The sequence below is a fragment of the Sander lucioperca genome, chromosome 20 (genome assembly GCF_008315115.2).
Source record: "Sander lucioperca isolate FBNREF2018 chromosome 20, SLUC_FBN_1.2, whole genome shotgun sequence".
NCBI classification, from domain to species: domain Eukaryota; kingdom Metazoa; phylum Chordata; class Actinopteri; order Perciformes; family Percidae; genus Sander; species Sander lucioperca.
Genome location: NC_050192.1, coordinates 25,680,158 through 25,699,519, shown reverse-complemented (window position 1 = coordinate 25,699,519; position 19,362 = coordinate 25,680,158). Strand labels below are relative to the sequence as shown.

Below are 19,362 nucleotides of genomic sequence, written 5' to 3'. Positions count from 1 at the left end.
TTTAGGCCCTAAAGCTGACCTTCTGAGTGTATGCTATTACACGTGCAGTGATTTCTCCAATGTTGTAATCCGGCTGCTGTATACGGTAAACAATAGGATTACACTGTGTTCTTCTGTGCACATGGATAGACCTAATGCAGTGGATATGGTGGTAATTGTCCATGACCTAAATCCGACTCTACACAGGGCTTTCATCTTCTTGGACGATAGGTGTTTGGTTTTTCTGTGTGCAGTGAAAGATCAGAGAAGAAAGAATGTTTTGTGTTGTTTGAGTGCCGGTCCCCTTCATGATGAGTTCTATTATATATTGTATATCTCTATTATGTGACCCCTGTTCCTTCCTCCTCTCCTCTATATAGAGGGTAGCTCAGCAACAGGCTTTGTCAAATTATATATGTTGTGCCTGTCTGTGCCACGCTTGACCCCGCTGATCACATGAAATATGCCATCTGGTTGTGTTTTAAGTGCTTTACAGTATCACTGCACAGTGATACTGTAAAGCACTTAAAACATATATAATCCCGTGCATATAGGGTTCATTTCTGGCTGCAAAAACGCTTACTGTAAGTATATTTCCATGTTAAACATTAAACACATGTTTATAAGTATGTGTCATCTTAATGGGAATTCAATCTTGGCAGGGTAAGTGTGTTAATGTTGGGATTCAACTTTCCCACCAGCAAGTAACACTTGATAATGTTGCTGACATAAATACACTATGCTTTATTATAGAGATACAATGGATTCTCTGTTATGTTGTTGTTACTGTATTGACCATCACAAAGAGAATTGACTCATTCCTGTTAGCAGGAGGATGAAGAGTAAGAGAAACATGAGTAATAAAGAGAGTGAAAACTGAAAGAGAGACTTAAGTAGAAATAGCATGAGGAAGAGAGAGTTGGGGCATCTATGTGCGTGTGTTATTTAATGTCATGGAGCAAGAGAAGACGGCTAGAGAAGCTTTTAGTGAATGTACAGCTAGTACTAGAATCAGGCTAGTAAAACACACACACACACACACACACACACACACACACACACACACACACACACACTCACTCTCTAACTGAACTGTGACTTCATACATCATTGTATCCTCTACTGTCCCTGAAAATTACCACCATGTAATAGATAGCTGCGTGCGTGCGTGCGTGCGTGCGTGCGTGCGTGCGTGCGTGCGTGCGTGCGTGCGTGCGTGCGTTGACAAAAATGATGTTAATGCTGCAGCAGTTCCCCTCTGCACCCTGTAAAGTAGTCTACTGTATGGTGATAACCAATGATGTTGGTACCCTGTGTGTGTGTGTGTGTGTGTGTGTGTGTGTGTTTCTATTAGCGAGACCCAAAGGTTGGTGTTCTGTTTCTGCTACGACTCAGAAACCTGTGTGTGCTGCACACAAATCATTTTCCACCTTTGACAATAATGCTTTAGGTCTTAGTGGCTGTTGAGGGAATCAAGTCATTTTTATGTGCAGCAACAGCTGAAAAAATGCTCAAAGCTGTACACAAACAAACAAACCAGTGACATCATGTATGACCGTGTTGTCGCATTTGACTTTTCCTCTCTGACCGAAGAAAGTCGGTCTATTTCCAGTCAGGCTAGGTATAGTTATGATATGTGTCCCCTGAATGACAGGAAACACCTGTCACTCAGCATATGGCACACAGCGGCTGGACATTGTTTCACTCGTCAGTCTGTGCATTTGTGTTGATTTTTGGTAATGCAAAATGACACTAATCGCCTTCATCTCATTCTCTCGGCTGTAGTTGTGGCAGCAGAGCCGATGGTCCGAGGCCTGAGGAAACTCCCCGAAGATGTCGACTGGTCCTACTCAGGTCTGTATGAGCCGTTTCTTATTTTTCTGATTTTCTTTTGTAAAAGATATTCGACTGTTGTGTGTGTGTGTGTGTGGGGACATTAGCAGTTTGCCACATAGACACAGAAATTTTTGGGCGGAGCAGAGCTTTTGTAAAAAGGTGGCAGCAGGCCTATATAATGACAAAGAGAATAAATCCAGAATAAAGTAGCTGTCAATACTTGAAAAAACAATGCTAAAAGTATTATAGCATTTACAGCATGTTACAGCATCTGTTAGTAGCTTACTATTTAAATCATCTGTTGTCGGTCACATCGTGCATCTTACAGGGATTTGGTGAGAGAGAGAGAGAGAGAGAGAGAGAGAGAGAGAGAGATTTACAGTATGAGCAAGTGCATGCACATCATTTCTCTAAATCTACGGTTTGTCAGACCAGGTGCCAAGATAACCATAGAGCAATAAATAAATCCCAGCAACAGGTGTGTGTGTGCACCCACCAATAAGCGTGTGTGTATCTGACAAAATATAAATAAATATTTTCGTCTTCTCTGAGGTGATTTTCGACCGTTTTCGACGCACTTCTTTCGACATTTTGAGCTACCGTGGAAATGTCAGAGAATGTGACGATTCTGAACGAATCACGTTGTCAGAAATTGGCATCGGCCAATGAGATTGTGCATTATGAGTTAAATCCCCCCCTTTTACTTTCACGATTGGTTGCTGAGAAAAAGGAAATTACCATATTTGGATCAGACAGCATTGTACAGGAGAGAGAGAGAGAGCTTTTCAACGGTATATGTGATGACAGGGTGCAGACAGCGATCGCGGAGCAGCGTGATGATTTAGAACGCCAACTTTTGTTGAATTTAGGAAAAATCTACCGACGCAAACAGACAAAATAAAGACCTAAATGTGTATTTCGGACTTTATTTCACCACAAGTCTGAAAGAAGACATGTTATTGAAGACAAATAGTCCAAAATCTCAAAATTGACCAGTGCCTGCCATGTCTCGCCTTAATAATAGTAAAGGAGCAATTAAACATAAGCATATTCTGCTAATGTTTTATTGCTCCTTTATTATTAATGAACAAAATAAAAGCAATAAGGTCTGTACACTTACAAACACACAGGAACTGTTTCTCTTAAGTTCTTGGACGACTCTATCGTTCCACTATCAATCGGTGACAAGAAATTTCTGTTGGAAAGCCTCAAACATCGAGTCGCTCTCTGCCTACCTTTTGAAATCACACAGACACTTCCTGAAACAGAGAGTAGAAACATGAGAGTTCCATCAGATTGGTAAATGTCAGTCTGAATATCACATGAATCTTATCTGTTAACATCTCCCGCGAGACGTCCTGAATCGGCCTCGGACCATATGGTTAGATGGCATCAGCTAACTCAGCACGAAGCCCCTGCTGGGCTAAGCCGTGCTCAACAGAAACAAAGAGTGGACACAGACAGACCGTAATGGGTCCCGGAGGGAGAGATTAGCTTCTTAATGGTCAGGGGGAAGCAGGAGGAGCGATCCCGCTCAACAGGTCATCAGTCGGCTAAATGCAGAGCTAATAAACTTCTTAACCTGCACCCCGAATGGACTGCTGGTGATACTTGACACATGCCTTTGTTTTGTTTTGTTTTTGTGATTAACAATTTTTTTATTTTTATATAACAGAATCCATACATACAAAAAACATGTAACATGAACAAATCACCATCCCCCCTCCCCCCCCTTTCCGTCATCACCACCTACCCAGACAAAAATCAAGAAAAGATGACACAGTAACTACAATATTCCAGACCATTCAACAAAATAGTGACAAAATAGACAATAAACCATAAACCAAACATCTGTATAAATGACAACACCATCAGCCCATCATACACGTCTCTCCCCGGCACAAAGCTTCTCAGGCGCCCTCCAGAAGACACGTTGTTTGAAACCAGGGACACACCGAATCCAGGATTCGGCCGAATATTGGGCTTTTTGACGGGGTTCGGTTTCTGCCGAACCTTAGAATTTTTTCCCACTGAACCGAACCCTACGCTCGCACTACGCGCGGTACTCTGGTCCGACGTAATGACGCCGCCGTTGATTACGGGAAGGTGTTTACGTAAGTGGACCGTTCAATGCAGTAGGCTGTGAGAAAGTGAAAATGGAACTCGTGAGCAGAAAAAGTGTAGTTTGGCAGTACTTTCAGTCAAAAGAAGGCCATTCAAGTCCAGCTACATGTTCAATTTGCAATGCCGATTTGTCTCGTGGTGGCAAGGACCCTAAACAATACACAACATCGCCGCTGTTCGAACATTTGCGTATGAAACATCCGAAAAGAATACGAGTTGTGCATGAAGGAATCTACAGACAGCAGCCAAAATGCAGCAACTTCAGGTTCGGCAAAGGAAGGACAATCACACACTGCTGTGGACATTGTTTACTTCATTAATGTGTTTACTGTGTTAATGGACTGAGGATGGGAGTAGGATTTGGTATTCGGTTTCGGATTTGGCAGAATCTTAACCGGTGGATTCGGTATTCGGCCGAACCCCAAAAATCTGGATTCGGTGCATCCCTATTTGAAACTCATAATGCAGGCAAAAGATCTGAGGTCCACGTAGCCCTGTCATGATAGACACACCATTAATCAGAGTGACCAAGTCAGCCTCTTGTACAAGCCATTATTTCAGGCCATGCATTGACCAACCAGCTTAAACTTCCTCTGGCATGACTGCAAATTGGATTATTGATGTTACTAATAAAAATTTAAAAAAAATTAAAAAAAGAAACACGATTTTCCTCTGTGAATATTTCTCGGAAATAATCGTTGATGACTTGTTGGGACATTTTGGAGCAGCCATGAACAGTTTCTCTGGGAGGGCAGTTGGCTGTTTGGATCTGTTCTTTGAAGCCCTACTGTACCTCTCAGCGGCTTAAAAGGGATGCTTGCAAAGACACACAAATACCTGACACTGTGTTCTAGAGCCAAAATGAAAAAAAAAAGGAAATTATGTCTTGAGTTGCAGAGCCAGCATTCACTTATTTCTTTTTTTTTTTTTTTTTCAATTTTCTTTAATTTACCAGCAAGTCTTTAACTGGAGATGAATCGTCATCATACTGTAGTTTTGTTTTTCGTGCAAGTGACGACTACAAGCCAAAATAAATACCCTAGTACACGCTTCCTCGCCTATTTGTAACAACTGAACACTTCCACGTTCTTGGAAATTGAGTAAAACTACTAAATATATTAGTTAATAAAACAGATAATGAAATGCAAAAACCCAAACAGAATCCAAATATTGTAACATTACCACATTAACTTCTGAATTGCTTATCGTGGGTCTGAACATCCAGCGAAATACACCTCGCAAACAGCGTTTTAATATGAACACCTGGTCATGAGCCACGTTTTAATGGACTCATATTAATGAAATGAATCAAGCCCGATTCTCACACACACGCTGCAAGTCCACCCGTGAGGTTTTGTTTATCCGACTTGTGTCTACTCATATTAGTCAGAGCAGCATGAATATCAATAGATGCACATGTATTTTCATCTTGCAGATTGTTTTCTTTCCCTCCGTCAAATCTTTACAATCAATTCCCAGGCACGTATACCCTGTTTGACAAAGTGTAATAGGTTTTTTTTTTCATTTCATTTTTTTAAAATCTGCTATACACTGAAATGGTCATGAATGATGAAAAGTCTGCAATAGAAATGAAATGGAGACACCCTTTCTCTTTTCTTCTTCCTCACCACATTTTCCTCTCTGTCTCTTGGTCTTTCTTTCTTTCCTGCCTACTCCATACTTGTCATTTTCCTCTCTGTTGGGTTTTGAAGTTCCTCATCACAACTGAAGGCGTCTCAGTGGCAGTTCATTTGGTGCGTACACAGTCTTGTTTTTTCGGACCAGCTCTGCTTCTTGCCTTGTGCTGTGCACTGAGTCGTGAGTAAAAGCATTAACATGCGAAAGAAACGCACTTCATTGTGAGGCACTGTGCACAGCTTTCTAGTTGGGTCAGAAGTAGGGGAGGGGGGGACAAAGGGAAATAAAGGGAAATAAAAGAAAGAGGGTGGGAGGGGGGCAGGAGAGTGAGCATGGGTAACTTAGAGTAGGGTTGAAGAAAAAGAAGAACTCAGCTGAAAGGAGGAGGGAAGGAAAGTTTAAAATTAGGCTACATCAAAATCCCAATGCGTCTTTGTGTCAAACAAACCATTGTTATTTAGTTAGATTTTTAGTTCACATTTCTTAGTAACTAAAACTTGATGACATACATACATTATTAGCTTAATTAGGGCTTACCAGTTCAGACTCCACAACTAGCTTGACAGTTCTGTGCTGTCATTCACGCTGGGCTAATTATTTCAAATCCGCGATTATCAGCGTTATACTCAAAACATTATTGTGAGAATTCAGTAGGCATGTGCCGATTGGTGATCGGCTTGTATATTGACGGATGATCGGCGATTTTTTTTTTTTTTTTTTTTTTCCAATGCCGATATTAAGGCGTAGTTAACTAACTCACCATCAGAATTAAGATGTCATACAAAACAATCTCTAGAACTTGCGCCCTGCTGTGCATTTAGACATGTTTTACACTTTCAGCAACACAGAGGCGTTGTCAACCGGTAATGAGGCAAAAGCATTAGAAAGAAAGTCCAAATTCATATTTGTGAATATGAGCTGCTCTGTCCTGCAACACGTCTTTTTTGGGGATGGGTTAACAATGTGAATGCTGGAGCAGACTGAATGTGGACAGATGACGAAATAAGACAAAACATTTCTTCTGCCTTTTTATTTTATTTTACGAATGTCTCTCCATTTTCAGCTGGAGCACTTCCAACCTCCACTCACATCAGTTACTCTCATGTGCATACGGTTTATTTCCACAATGGAAAAACAGTTTGCTATCTAATACCTCTTACACTTTGACTGAGAGGGAGGACCCAGTCTGTAGAAGTGTTGCAGTTGGCTCTGTGCCATCTGTTGAGTGTATGACTGTGTGGTGACTCTTTGGCCACTTGTGGGCAGCGCAACACGTTGTCAACACAGCATTGACATGCCCTTATAAAGTTGTTTTGGTGAATATGCTAGCACAGAGCAACAATCTGAATATGTGAGTTCAATACTCTCTTTTTTTAAGCTCTGTTTTAGTTTCCACCAAATCCTGAGGGGAAACATCTGCCTCTGTTTGCCGTTTAGTGCTGGGCTTGTACTGTAAAATGGGTTTATCTTAGCTTTTTTTTGTTGCTAAAAACCACTGCCTTCTGTGCCACAAATTAATGAAAGCGGTGAGAGTGAACCAAAACAAAAATGTTGGGCTGTAAAACCAAAAGAATGAGCTGAAAGACACTAAAACGCTGTGTATAGCTGAGGGGAACTGGAGACTGAAAATCTTCTACGGGTTTGTCACTACAAGCGACCCCTTTCACATTATTCAGTCATTTCATTCATTGTTAATATATTAAAAAAAAATTACAGCAGCTTTAAAAATACTTAAATCTGAAGTTTTTTGAGTATGTTGGGTTGAATTTGCTTTTAAATCATATTAAACATTGTGTCAGAATGTTGCTGATAATCTATCTAGATGAGGCAGAAAAGATTATTTATATTTTCAGTTAGTCAATGGTTTCTTTCTTTAAAGGTTTTTAACAGTCTAAATCAAAATCTTGGTAGCTTTTTTATTTTTTTGGGGGGCATTTTTAGGCCTTTATTGACAGGACAGCTGAACATGAAAGGAGAGAGAGGGGGGGGAATGACATGCAGCAAAGGGCTGAAGGTCGGTGTCGAACCCGGTACGATCGTAGGCTCTGCTCAAGGTGTCAAAAATACTCATCCAAAAAGTAGTTAATTTAGGGCAAGACCAAAATGTGAGAATGGTCGGCAGGAGACTGATTACACCTGTTACAGGCGTCCTGGACAGTGGAGTATATTTTGGACAATTTTGCGTTTGTATAGTGGACTTTATGAAGGACCTTGCATTGGATTAAGCCATGACGAGCACATATGGAGGAAGAGTGAACCATAGCCAGTGCAAGGTCCATATTCAGATCGCTCTCCCATGCATCCTTTGTCAAAGTGCGAGGGCTCGCCGAGGTCGAGCATAATGAATCGTACAGTACAGAAACACATTTCCTTTGGAAAGTGGGCGAATGTCTTCTTGACAAAGTCCCTAATCTGGAAAAAGCGAAAGAGGTGTGACTTTGGCAGACCATAAAGGGAAGCGAGCTCTGTGAAGGACGCAAATATGCCATTTTCCTAATTTGAATCCAGATCTTGAGCGAGAGGGATACAATCGGGCATGCGCCCACAGACGTTAAGGGCAGAGTGAGCTGAGAGCAGAGGACCGAACGCAGCGAAAGGCGCGACCCCGCCTTTTCCAAATGTACCCAGACGGGTAGCGGGGCACAGTCATCGCTCATCCAGTACAGGAGCTTTTGCAAGTTAGCTGCCCAGTAGTATCGCCTAAAGTGAGGGAGCGCCAGACCCCCCTCAGCCTTCGGAGACTGTAATGTCACCTTTCGGATCCTAGCAGGTTTTCTCCATAGACGTTTAGATATTGCCCTGTCCAGCTTGTCGAAAAAAGATTCAACGATAAGTACAGGGATGTGCTGGAAAAGATCAAGGAATTTGTGGAGGACAACCATCTTAATCAAATTTATCCGGCCCAAGAGGGAGAGTGGTAAGACCAACCAGCGGTCAAAATATCTTAGTAGCTTTTAAAAGGGATTTAGAAGTTTTGACATTAAACCTGCAGGTACACTGTGTATGTTTGTGCATGAAAGCAACCCCGCTCCTCCTCCTCCATGTTGTCCACGTCATTCCTCTCTGCTTTGTCTCCAAGGGGTCCTCCTGCCTGGAAGACCCCCCCCAGGGCCCCATCTGGTATGTGTGTGCAATTGTGCGCTCTGATAACCCAGAGTTTCCTCTTCCAGGCAAATGCAATGGGACGCGGTACATTTTTCAAAGGGTACTGTTCAAATAGCACAACAAAACTACACGTTCTTATAGAAATATTACAGTGATGCTATACTGCTACTACTTGCTTTATGAATTGTATTGAAACAGCATTATATGTCTATATAAACAGAACTGAGCGGAAGCTGAAATATCTTATTAGATTCTGCATAGAAGATAAAGCAGCGACAGCAGCAAAAGGCAAACCCAGTGTTAAAGACTGAAAATGTTGAATTCATTACTGTTTAAGTTGAGTACTTTTTAATCCGTTGTCTTTTTTCTGTATCGCCGACTCTGCCTCCCTCTCCTCTCTGTGTCTGTCTCTTCTCTCTTCTCTCCAACTAAGTCTTGCCCAGGGGCGATGCAGGCTTCAGTATTCTCCTGGTGCTTTGGCTGGGGAATATACACACACACGCACACGCACACACACACACACACACACACACACCAACTCACTCACTCACAACACAGATTTTAAAATACGTTCATAACATCCTATCCTTTAACCATGTCTCTGATCTTAATGATCTGTTTGGAAAGAGAAGTGGGCGGTGTTCACATTAAGAATAAGATCACACTCTTAGTTAAATAGTGCAGTAGTTTCCAAGAAAACGTCATCATACCCTTCATTGGTAAAGCAGAATCATTTAGACTAATACCGACAGCATGAGCGGCTGTGTGACGGCTCCATCTTACCAAACCCCAGAAGAATTCTTCATGTCAAATCAAATGTACCATTTATAATGATGGAAATGCTAATGTCGGATCAGTATGCTGGTGTGAACAGATCAAAATCACCTTACATTCATACATAGGCCGGTATGTAAACATTAAAAATAAGGATAAGGTTGTGTGTCCAGACCAACATTAGCACTGCATGCGAAAGGAAACGCACAGCTGCCTCATTCATTTCAAAGAGACCACTGTGTTGATGCTGTGTGACTGCCAATGCAGAGGGGCGCCAACAAAATAATGCAGCGTTGTCCAGCAATGATTTGTATCTGGCTCAACTTTTGCTGCAACGTAATATCATCCGGCAGCACACTGCGTTTTCCAATTGTATACGCAACAGTGTTTTCGCTCGGTTTGTGGAGGACTCAGGGCACGTATTTTAGGTTTTAGGGGTCCACCCTCAGGAAAATGTAAAATATATATGCAATTTCACATCATTTTGGACCGTTATTATGCCCATATCTGTGTCTAAAACGTTGAAAAAGCTAGAGCAGATAATAAATAAATAAATAACACTCAAAAAGCTTAAAGACAAAACTTGTTAAAGAAGTCCACTGGGAACCGACTACAATCATTAGATCTGAGGAAAGTCTTCTAGTTAGTTTTGATACTCAAATTGATTTTCCATTCATTCAGCTTAGGTGCTGCCCAAAGTGGCTTGGGTGCAGCACCTAAACCTTATAATGGCAGGGGAAACCCTGTGCAGGTTCCTGGTAGATTTTGACATTGTAACGTGAACATACCTGATTCTTTTGTTTACCTCACGATCGTTGAGACGGAGGATAAAAGATGCAGAGAGTTGTTAAATCCTGTCTCATAGTATTACAGTCCTCGCCGTGCCGTGTTTGATAAGCTTTCAGTCACCAATCCATGGGTTTCATGGAGCTAGCCTTTCTGGATCATGTTTTATCTTCTCAGCGGTAAAGCTAAATGCCCCCTTTTTTTTTTTTTTTTTTTTTTTGACGCGGTGCTATTTTCGATATGAAGATCCTGCTAAAGTCCGTTTGTCACCTATGTGATGAAAGGACTGACACCAACACTGTATGCATACAGTATGAAAAGTAATTACATGCGATTAGAATAATCCTGACAGTGATAACATCAAATAATTTTAGAGATGTGAAACAAAATGTACACCACAAAGCTGCAGTAATCAATTTTTTTTTTTTTAAGATTCTTTTTTTGTGCATTTTCGGCCTTTATTTTGACAGGACAGCAGAAGACACGAAAGGGGGGGAATGACATGCAGCAAAGAGCCGCAGGGCGGAGTTGAACCCGGGCCCGCTGCGTCGAGGAGTAAACCTCTATATATGGGTGCCCGCTCTACCAACTGAGCTATCCGGGCGCCCAGTAATTAATATTTTTATATTAATGATTGCTCAAATGATTTAATGTAAAAAGGTTTCTCATTGTTTTGGTTCACTCTCACGGCTCTCATGAACATTGGTTCCAGCAACAGCAGGCAGCTGTTTTTTTTATTTTATTTATAGCAAATAGTCTCTAATAAACCTACTGTATGCTATCTACCCAGCAAACAGCAGAACATTTCATATGAAAGCTAGATAGATATCTTTACCCTGTAGTGGGGTACGATGCAGTTTGTTTGATTACATATTTTTTGTAGAATTCATCCCTGGTAATCTGTTGAAAGCTCTCTATTGGGCTCATCTGTGCTGCGTTCCCGTTTTGTTCCGTCCTCCGCCACGCGCCATACCACACCGGGAGCGTCTCAGAAGCGGAGCGTCTTGCCTGCCGACTCGCAGATTTTATTGTCTCTACAAGTACTTTACAGAACAATCACGTGTTTATTAAGCTGGTATCCACTCCAAGCACTACAGTTAAACTCCATGTCTTCTCTTTTCTGGCGTTGTCTTTATAAAAAAAGATCTGTGATGTCGTATTATGTTTTTCCACCTCCAAGATGAATGGGGTGTCTTTGGGTAAAGTGACTGGATACTCTCGCTGTTTCACTTCCTGCCCGGCTGTCCGCACTGCCCACGGCTTGCATGAAAATAGACCTGGCGTCTATCTTTTGTGGAGCAGAGAGCTTCTTTGGCGCACACTTCTGGGACGCGCCGTGGCGCGGCTGGTGGATTATCAAGCATTGACTTGAATGGCTGCGATTGCTCGCGGGGGTTGTTTTTATTATCACAATTTTAATTAGAGGCTTACAGTGTCCCCTGAGCTGTTTAGAGGCTTTTCCACGATGACAAAAAGGGAACACTGAAGCCTTGATCCCAGTTTTCTGTCTCCCAACCAGCTAGCTGTTGGTCTTCTCTCATCTCACGTGTCTGTTGTCTCTTTTTCTGTGTACATCATGGTGTACATGCATTTTTGTATCCACCACCCACTGTGTTCTCCAACTGCTCTCTTAGTCACCAAATACTAGAGGCTGGCTTCTCTTCTGCTCCAGTTGTTGCTCTGTCTGTGTGGCTGCTCCATGAGCCTTGTGGGAGACATGAGGTAATGATGCAGAGGTGCGTTTGTGTGTTCCTTTATTCACAAAAAACCGCAATCTCTGTCCCCCATTTGCTTTCCTTGTTTTGTGCTTGCACCAGTATGTAGCCGGGTTAATGAGTTCAGTGGCTGCAATGTCTGCACTTTGGCGACCCAACACGGCCATGAGAGGTAACTGTGTGAACTGTCTAATCTGTCTTCCACGACAGTCACAGGTTGGCAGATTGGGGCTGTAAATAATACAAACATGTACTCATCGGCAGGAGTAATCTCATTGGCTAAGGTCAAGTTTTTTTGTTGAAGTTTTTTGTATTTTCTAATATGTAAACCTTCACTTTGTACGTTCAGATAAACATTAAATTGGTTCAGAGAGCCAGCCTGCCTTTGTTTAATATTTAACCAAGTGACTCCATGCGCTTGTCTCTCGCTCCAGAGACCTCCTTTTCATATTCACACGTCTAGACGGAGCCGTCAAAGATCACATGAGGAGCATACGGGTACTCTGATTCATACCCCGAGTCTTTTTCTTTTTGAATAATTTGACAGGTCTGATTGTCAGATACACTGGCTGCTGATGTGTGTGGCACTCCATCATCATTAACATAGTAGATCTGTGTGTGTGTGTGTAGCCCTTTCTCTGCCATTCATAATAGATTGATTTAGTATCTTAGATCATGTCGGCCTTAGGCTCACTCCTTTATGTCAGTCAGACAGAGAGTGTGTGTGTGTGTGCGCCAATGAATGCATTCATATGGCTATAGACATTGATTCTGCAGAATAAAAATCTCAAGTCTCTTCTCACACAAAGGAACAATTCTTCATTCTCTGCTCAGGCTTCTGCTCTGTTGTAGTCAAAGAGTTTTACTGCAAACTAAGATACTGATTGAAACGCATGGCACCGGCTACCGCAGAACAAATCCTCTCAGAGTAAATCTACTATTGAATATTGAGTTTGAGAGACTAGGGAGATCTGTTGCATCTAGACATATACATGTGTATGTTATATACAGTATATACTGTATACATATCATCCAAAATTATTTGCACTCTCAAAAGACATTTTTTAACATCATACATTTTGACTCGTCATAGCAGGGAAAACACAGGTGTTACTGATAACATTTGCAGTGGCTGCGTTCCATTTGGGTGCACCAGTATCCATACCACAGAGCCAGCAAGCACAATGCCAGAGCCCTGGGACAGGGACAACTAAATGGCATGGAGCTTTAATTAGGATTATTAATTACATGTGTGCCTTTCCCGCTGTGATATGTGTCTGCTGTGAAAAAAGGTCTATTCTAGATGCTGCTGGATGCTTCCTTATTTGTGTTTACAGTGCTTCAACTAATTAGTGCTTTAATGATACATTGATTGATTGATTAATCGATTGGGGGATTTATTAAGCAGGACTTAGACTGTTGGCTGATTTGGTACTATGCCCTTTTTTTATGTCATTATGAATTGAACATCTTTGGGTTTTGGATTGTAGATTTGGGAATTTTCGTTCATTCTATATACTAAATTATTGATCAGTTAATTGACAAAGGATTAATAGATGAATGGACAATGCAACTAATCAGTTATTCTAAACGAATGTACGTATCTTAATTCAAAAACTGGTACATGTAGAACCTTTTAGGAAATAGAGGGCCCTCTTTGCATGAAAGGAGCTTAAACCATTCAGCTGCTTGTGGTTTCTCCTCCCAGCCAGAGCCAAGAGAACCGCAGTGGGTTAACCTTCGCCAGCAGCCGTTTTTTTGCTTTTAATATTTGATTCATATTCAGCTATTTTTGCCAGCAGTGTAGTGATGCAAACAGGGAGTAGACAGTTCCCCCACCCCCACCCCCCCAAAAGTCAAACCCTACATTATTCAATTTAATAATCCCGCATGTTTTCTGAACAGTTAGCTCGCTCAGCAGTGCAGAACCTTTTCACAGAGGGTGCAATCAGCTCTGTGCGTGCGTGCGTGTGTTTCTGTGCTTGCGCGTGTGCGCGCCATCCAAGGGAGCCTAATTGGTGTTAGCGTAGGCACTAGGCAGGAAGAGAGAGAGACAGTTTCACTTTCACTCTCCTTCTTTGGTCCTCTCTCTGTCCTCCTTGTGTCCAAACACCTATTTTTCCCCCCCTCTATTTGTATCTCCTCTTCAGTCTTTTCTTTATCACCTCCTCTCTGCTCCTCTTTGCACTCTTACCGTACATTTGTGTCCCCTGCTGCTGTATCTCCTTTCTTCTCTTTGTCCTCGATGTACTCTCTCGTCTCGTCTCACCTCCCCTCCCTCGAGGACTGAGTGGTGTGAGCTGAAATGATCGGGGTGTTGTGGTAGAAAGAACAGCATCAGGTGTAAATGGTTTCTGTCCTGACCGCTTTAACAGCCGACTGGTCTCCTGCAGAACACCTGAGTTTCATCAAAAACTTTACAGACATCTCTACTCTGTCTTTTGCGGTGTCACAGCTTCAGTTCATAGATAAAAACGACATAAATGTACATTTTTTTTAAACAAATCATAATGTAAAATGTGTTTATTTTCATCTTGAGCACTTTACAAATGAGCATACATTCAATCCCAGACGGCTGAACATAATACAGAATACAGAAATAACTTGAATTTATATTTTACGGCTTGTGATATTATCTTTTCTGTTTGTTAAAATTAGTTTTAACATTCAGATTCAGAGAGAGAGGGAAAAAGGACAAGCGCAACGAGCAAAATGTAATACTGTTTATAATTCATCAAAATTGCAGACTGCTTTTAAAAGTCTCCCATGTGGATTCTACAACAATAGGTACACTGGCAGCATCAGCATACTTTATTCTGGGAATACTGTTAAAGCAAGTGGAACTCAGAGATATGAAATGTAATTTCCATATTTAATTATCTGAATGTTACTCCTTGACTGAATGCGAGACCATGTGTGTGTTTATGGATCTAAATGAAGACAGGAAAGCCTAGCTTTAGGGGATTTTTTTAAATTCCTTTCTTCGACCTGTCGGCTACTTGTTGCCATGGTAGCATTATGTCAGAAGAGTAACTCGGTGTGTGTGTGTGTGTGTGTGTGTGTGTGTGTGTGTGTGTGTGTGTGTGTGTGTGTGTTATGATGCTGACGGGTGCGGCTGCAGGGGCCAGATGTGGTCATTGACACATCAACAAACCCTCTGTCAGAAGATCGCAGAAAATCGCAATTAGATTTTCCCCAAATCGTTCAGCCCTTACAGGAGGCTGTAGTAAGTGTCTAAGGGCACTTTCACTCCTGTAGTTTGGTAGAATCGGTGGATTCGGGGGTGAAGTTGCAACATTGTTGCATTTTTCATTTGGTTCGGTTAGCGTTCACACTGCACTTTGTCAAGCGCACCAAATAGGGACATCTGGTCACCCTAGCACCAAATATTGTAAACATACGTCACACAGTCAAAACAGTCGCTAGTCTATTGGACAGAATATCCGAGTTAAACTAGCCAACACGTCCTCGTCTCAGAAATAATGGAGCAACACCAAATTGTGAACATCTTGGGTTTTTTGGTTTTGCTTTAATGTTTCTAATGTTTTAGAAGAAGGCCAACAATATGAGCAGCTGACAAGACAGCGATTGAAGGAGACAATATGACGATGAGTGGTAAGGTCATAATAAATTATCGATTTGAAAGTTATCATCCCTATCATGTATAAGTCTGCAAGTTGTGCGCAAGGCAGAATTCATTTGAATTGCAGGCTAGTAAATGCACTTTGGTTTTTGGTTCACTTCCTATATTTGGGTCAGATCACGTTCTCACCTAAAGTGAACTGTAGTGCACTTGGAAGTGAACCGAGACCCTCATTTTCAAGCAGACCAGAGTTTGTATGTTTGGTCCGCACCAGGGTACGGATGAGCTTTCGCACCACCCCAAACAAATCGGACTATCCGACGAATCGCCCCAGGGTTCGGTTAAAACAGCCCAGGTTTGAAAGCACCCTTAGTGGCTTCGAAAAATAATCCTAACAACAATCCTACTGGAGTCTTTTATGTGCACATTTGGACTGTAATTCATGAATCAGAGCAGTTTGGTTGTTGTGTGAATAACCTTTAACATGCTATAATGTTGAAGTTGTGTCGTTTTTATTTTCACACCTCACAGAAAGTCAAACAGCAGACTGAATGTTACTACAACTGTGTCCAGCTAGGCGGAACTCAGTGAATTTACCCGACATTTTCACCATACAGTAACCCTCAGTCTATCTGGACAGGTTCAACTGTAGCTGCCAGACCAGGCAGCGATACAACTGAGATGTAATTGATTTAGTTGAACTTGGGCTAAACAATCTCTCTCTCTCTCTCTCTCTCTCTCTCTCTCTCTCTCTCTCTCTCTCTCTCTCTCTCTCTCTCTCTCTCTCTCTCTCTCTCTCTCTCTCTCTCTCTCTCTCTCTCTCTCTCTCTCTCTCAATTTTCAATTTCAATTTCATGTTGCTTTATTGGCATGACAAAAAAAAATGCATTTGTGTTGCCAAAGCATAAGAACAAACATATATAAACAACGACAAGGAGTAAATACATCTGATATAATAATACAAGTAAACAGGATAATTATGATATAGATGCAGATACTAAACACATTCTGTGCATGTCCCTCAAAGGGTACATTGAAACAATAATATATATAAAAAAAAGAATACAGACAAACAAAATAATAAAAAAACAAAATATATATAACTTGTATAAATAATTCTTATACAAGTTTCTATTTGTTTAGCCTTGTATTGTGGCAGGAGAAGACATATTTAGCAGCTAGCCATGCCGTGCTTTTATCTTCCCCTAATAAAAAAGGAAGCTTTTTGTCCTCAGTGTAGGTAGTGAAGCCTGGTATATGTTTTTCAAATTTTTGGAAATATTTGGTTCTTAAGTCTTCATATTTGGGACATGTACATAGGAAATGTAATTCTGTTTCGATATCCTGGTGGCAGTGTGTACAGACTCGTTCCTCTCTTGGTCTCCACACTTTTAAATGTCTACCTCTTTCAATTTCCAGCTCGTGGTCACTGACTCTGTATTTTGTTAAAATTCGTATTTCTTTTGGATTTTTTGTTTTGAGATATTCGGCCAATTGGATATCTCTGTTCAGGGATTGATAACAGAGGAGTTTGTGTTGTATTTTATTTTCATTTTGCCATTGTTCTGTATACTCGTCTTTTAATTTAGTTTCAAATCTTTTGATTGAATTGTGTCTGTGGCGGCTCTGATGCTCAGTGTACCTGTCTCTCTCTCTACCTGTCTGTCTACTACTGACTGTGTTTAGCTCCGTGTACCTGTGAGCCAGCTGGTCGAGGGGGTGGACATCTGAACCCCGCTGGTTGCTCAGGAGAGCTTTGTATGCAGTGGAATTTTTATCAGCTTGATTTAAATGCTGCCAAAATTTAATTGACCTTTTTTGGATTTGAATTTTCAGAGGGAATATACCGAGTTCTGCTCTGCATGCATTGTTTGGGCGAACTTTTAGAATTATTTTACAGAATTCCAGTTGCAGTTTTTCAGTGGGAGTTTTATCCCAGTTTTTAAATTCTGGTTTCGAAATCGGGCCCCAAACTTCGCTTCCGTAAAGCATTATTGGTGTTATCAGAAAATTGTAGATTTTTAGCCAAATTCTTGCAGGGATATTTGTTTTTCCAAATTTGCATTTGATTGCGTACAAAGCTCTCCGAGCTTTATTACATAGTGTGTTTATGGCCAGGTTGAAACTCCCTGATGCACTAATTTCAACCCCTAAGTAATTATATGAACCCTTTTGTTCTAGTCTGGTGTTGCCCAGAGTGAAGTTGTAACTCTGTCTATTTCCCTGAGATCTGGCTCTCCTCTGAAATACCATAACACTGGTCTTTTTCAGATTGACTGTCAGTGCCCATTTCTGACAGTACTGCTCTAGGACGGACAGGCCCTGTTGTAAACCCTCTTCTGTTGGGGACAACAGAACCAGATCATCGGCATAGAGCAGGAACTTGATGTTGGTATCATGAAGTGTGAGACCTGGGGCTGCAGATTGTTCCAACATGGCTGCTAGTTCATTGATGTAAATGTTAAACAGTGTTGGACTCAAACTGCATCCCTGTCTCACTCCACGCCCTTGTTTGAAGAATTCTGTTCTTTTGGAGCCAATTTTTACTGCACATTTATTTTCTGTGTACAGTGATTTAATAGTGTCATAGACTTTACCCCCTATACCGCTTTCGATAAGTTTATAAAAAAGCCCATCATGCCATATTGTGTCAAAAGCTTTTTTAAAGTCTATAAAACATGCAAATATTTTCCCATTTTTAATTTTGGTGTAGTTTTTAATAAGGGTGTGCAGAGTATAAATGTGGTCTGACGTACGATATTTTGGTAAAAAGCCAATTTGATTTTTACTTAAGACATTGTGCTTGGTAAGGAAGGACAGTATTCTGGCATTAATAATACTGCAGAAAACCTTCCCCAGACTACTGTTCACTCTCTCTCACACACATATACAAAGCAAGGAATGTAAAGCTAATACCTGTTAAGTCATGTGTGACCAGTTACAGTTAAACCATCTGCTCTGACCTCATTAGACCCATTGTCTTTACTGTATACTGCGAAGCACACACACGCGCACACACACACACACACACACACACACACACACACACACACACACACACACACACACACACACACACACACACACACACACATACATCCTATTAACAAAGCACTGGATAAGAAACGTCCAATGATGCATTTCCATTATCCAGTAAGTCCTTAGTCTGCACAGATAAAGTGATTTTTTTTTTCTTCCCATCTTTACAAAATGTGGCATTAAGTGAGACAGAATGATGCTTGTGCATCAAAGTAAAACTCAGCTGCACTTGTGACTTGTAAAAAGTGTGATTTGTATAATGATATGCATTGACTTTTTCTAAATATATTGAGCAATAGACATAGTTATTCCCCCCTGAAATCAAACCAAATTCTTAATTATATTGCTGAGTAGTATACCCTAATCTTTATTTCTGGTATGATCTCTAATGTACATTGCATTCTTTCAGTTTTCCAATGTTCTCTACTATGATTTTAACTGAGAATTATTAGTCAGCATAATAAATGCAGGTGAGGCAGGTTTACTCTCTGTACCTGGAGGAAATGGCTAAAGGGGAAGAGCGTATGAATGTATGCACAGTAGTGGTAAAACGCATTCGCTCATGCAAAGACAAGGAGCTGTTCATGCTTGCCCACAAATATATATACTGCTTTACACACACACATGCACACACTGCATGTCAATAAATGTAAAGGTGCTGTAAGTATGTACTCAGAAAATAAAAAATGAATGAATACAATCATACATGTGAGTAGATGTGAACGCAGATAGTGTGACATGCAGTCATGAATAAATTCACCGCCACCAATTGTAGATTCAGAC

The 19,362-nt window shown here is 41.1% G+C and overlaps 1 protein-coding gene across 6 annotated transcripts in view; it reads left to right on the top strand.

Moving 5' to 3' along the window:
- LOC116054766 (receptor-type tyrosine-protein phosphatase zeta-like) overlaps positions 1 to 19,362 on the top strand; it is an 87,290-nt gene that overhangs the window by 36,267 nt on the left and 31,661 nt on the right. For all 6 annotated transcript variants that reach the window (XM_035996374.1, XM_035996375.1, XM_035996373.1 and 3 more), the window contains one exon: positions 1,765 to 1,833. In XM_035996374.1, coding sequence (XP_035852267.1) covers positions 1,782 to 1,833 — 52 coding nt within the window. In that variant the 5' untranslated portion in view covers positions 1,765 to 1,781. The remainder of the gene's footprint in view (positions 1 to 1,764; positions 1,834 to 19,362) is intronic.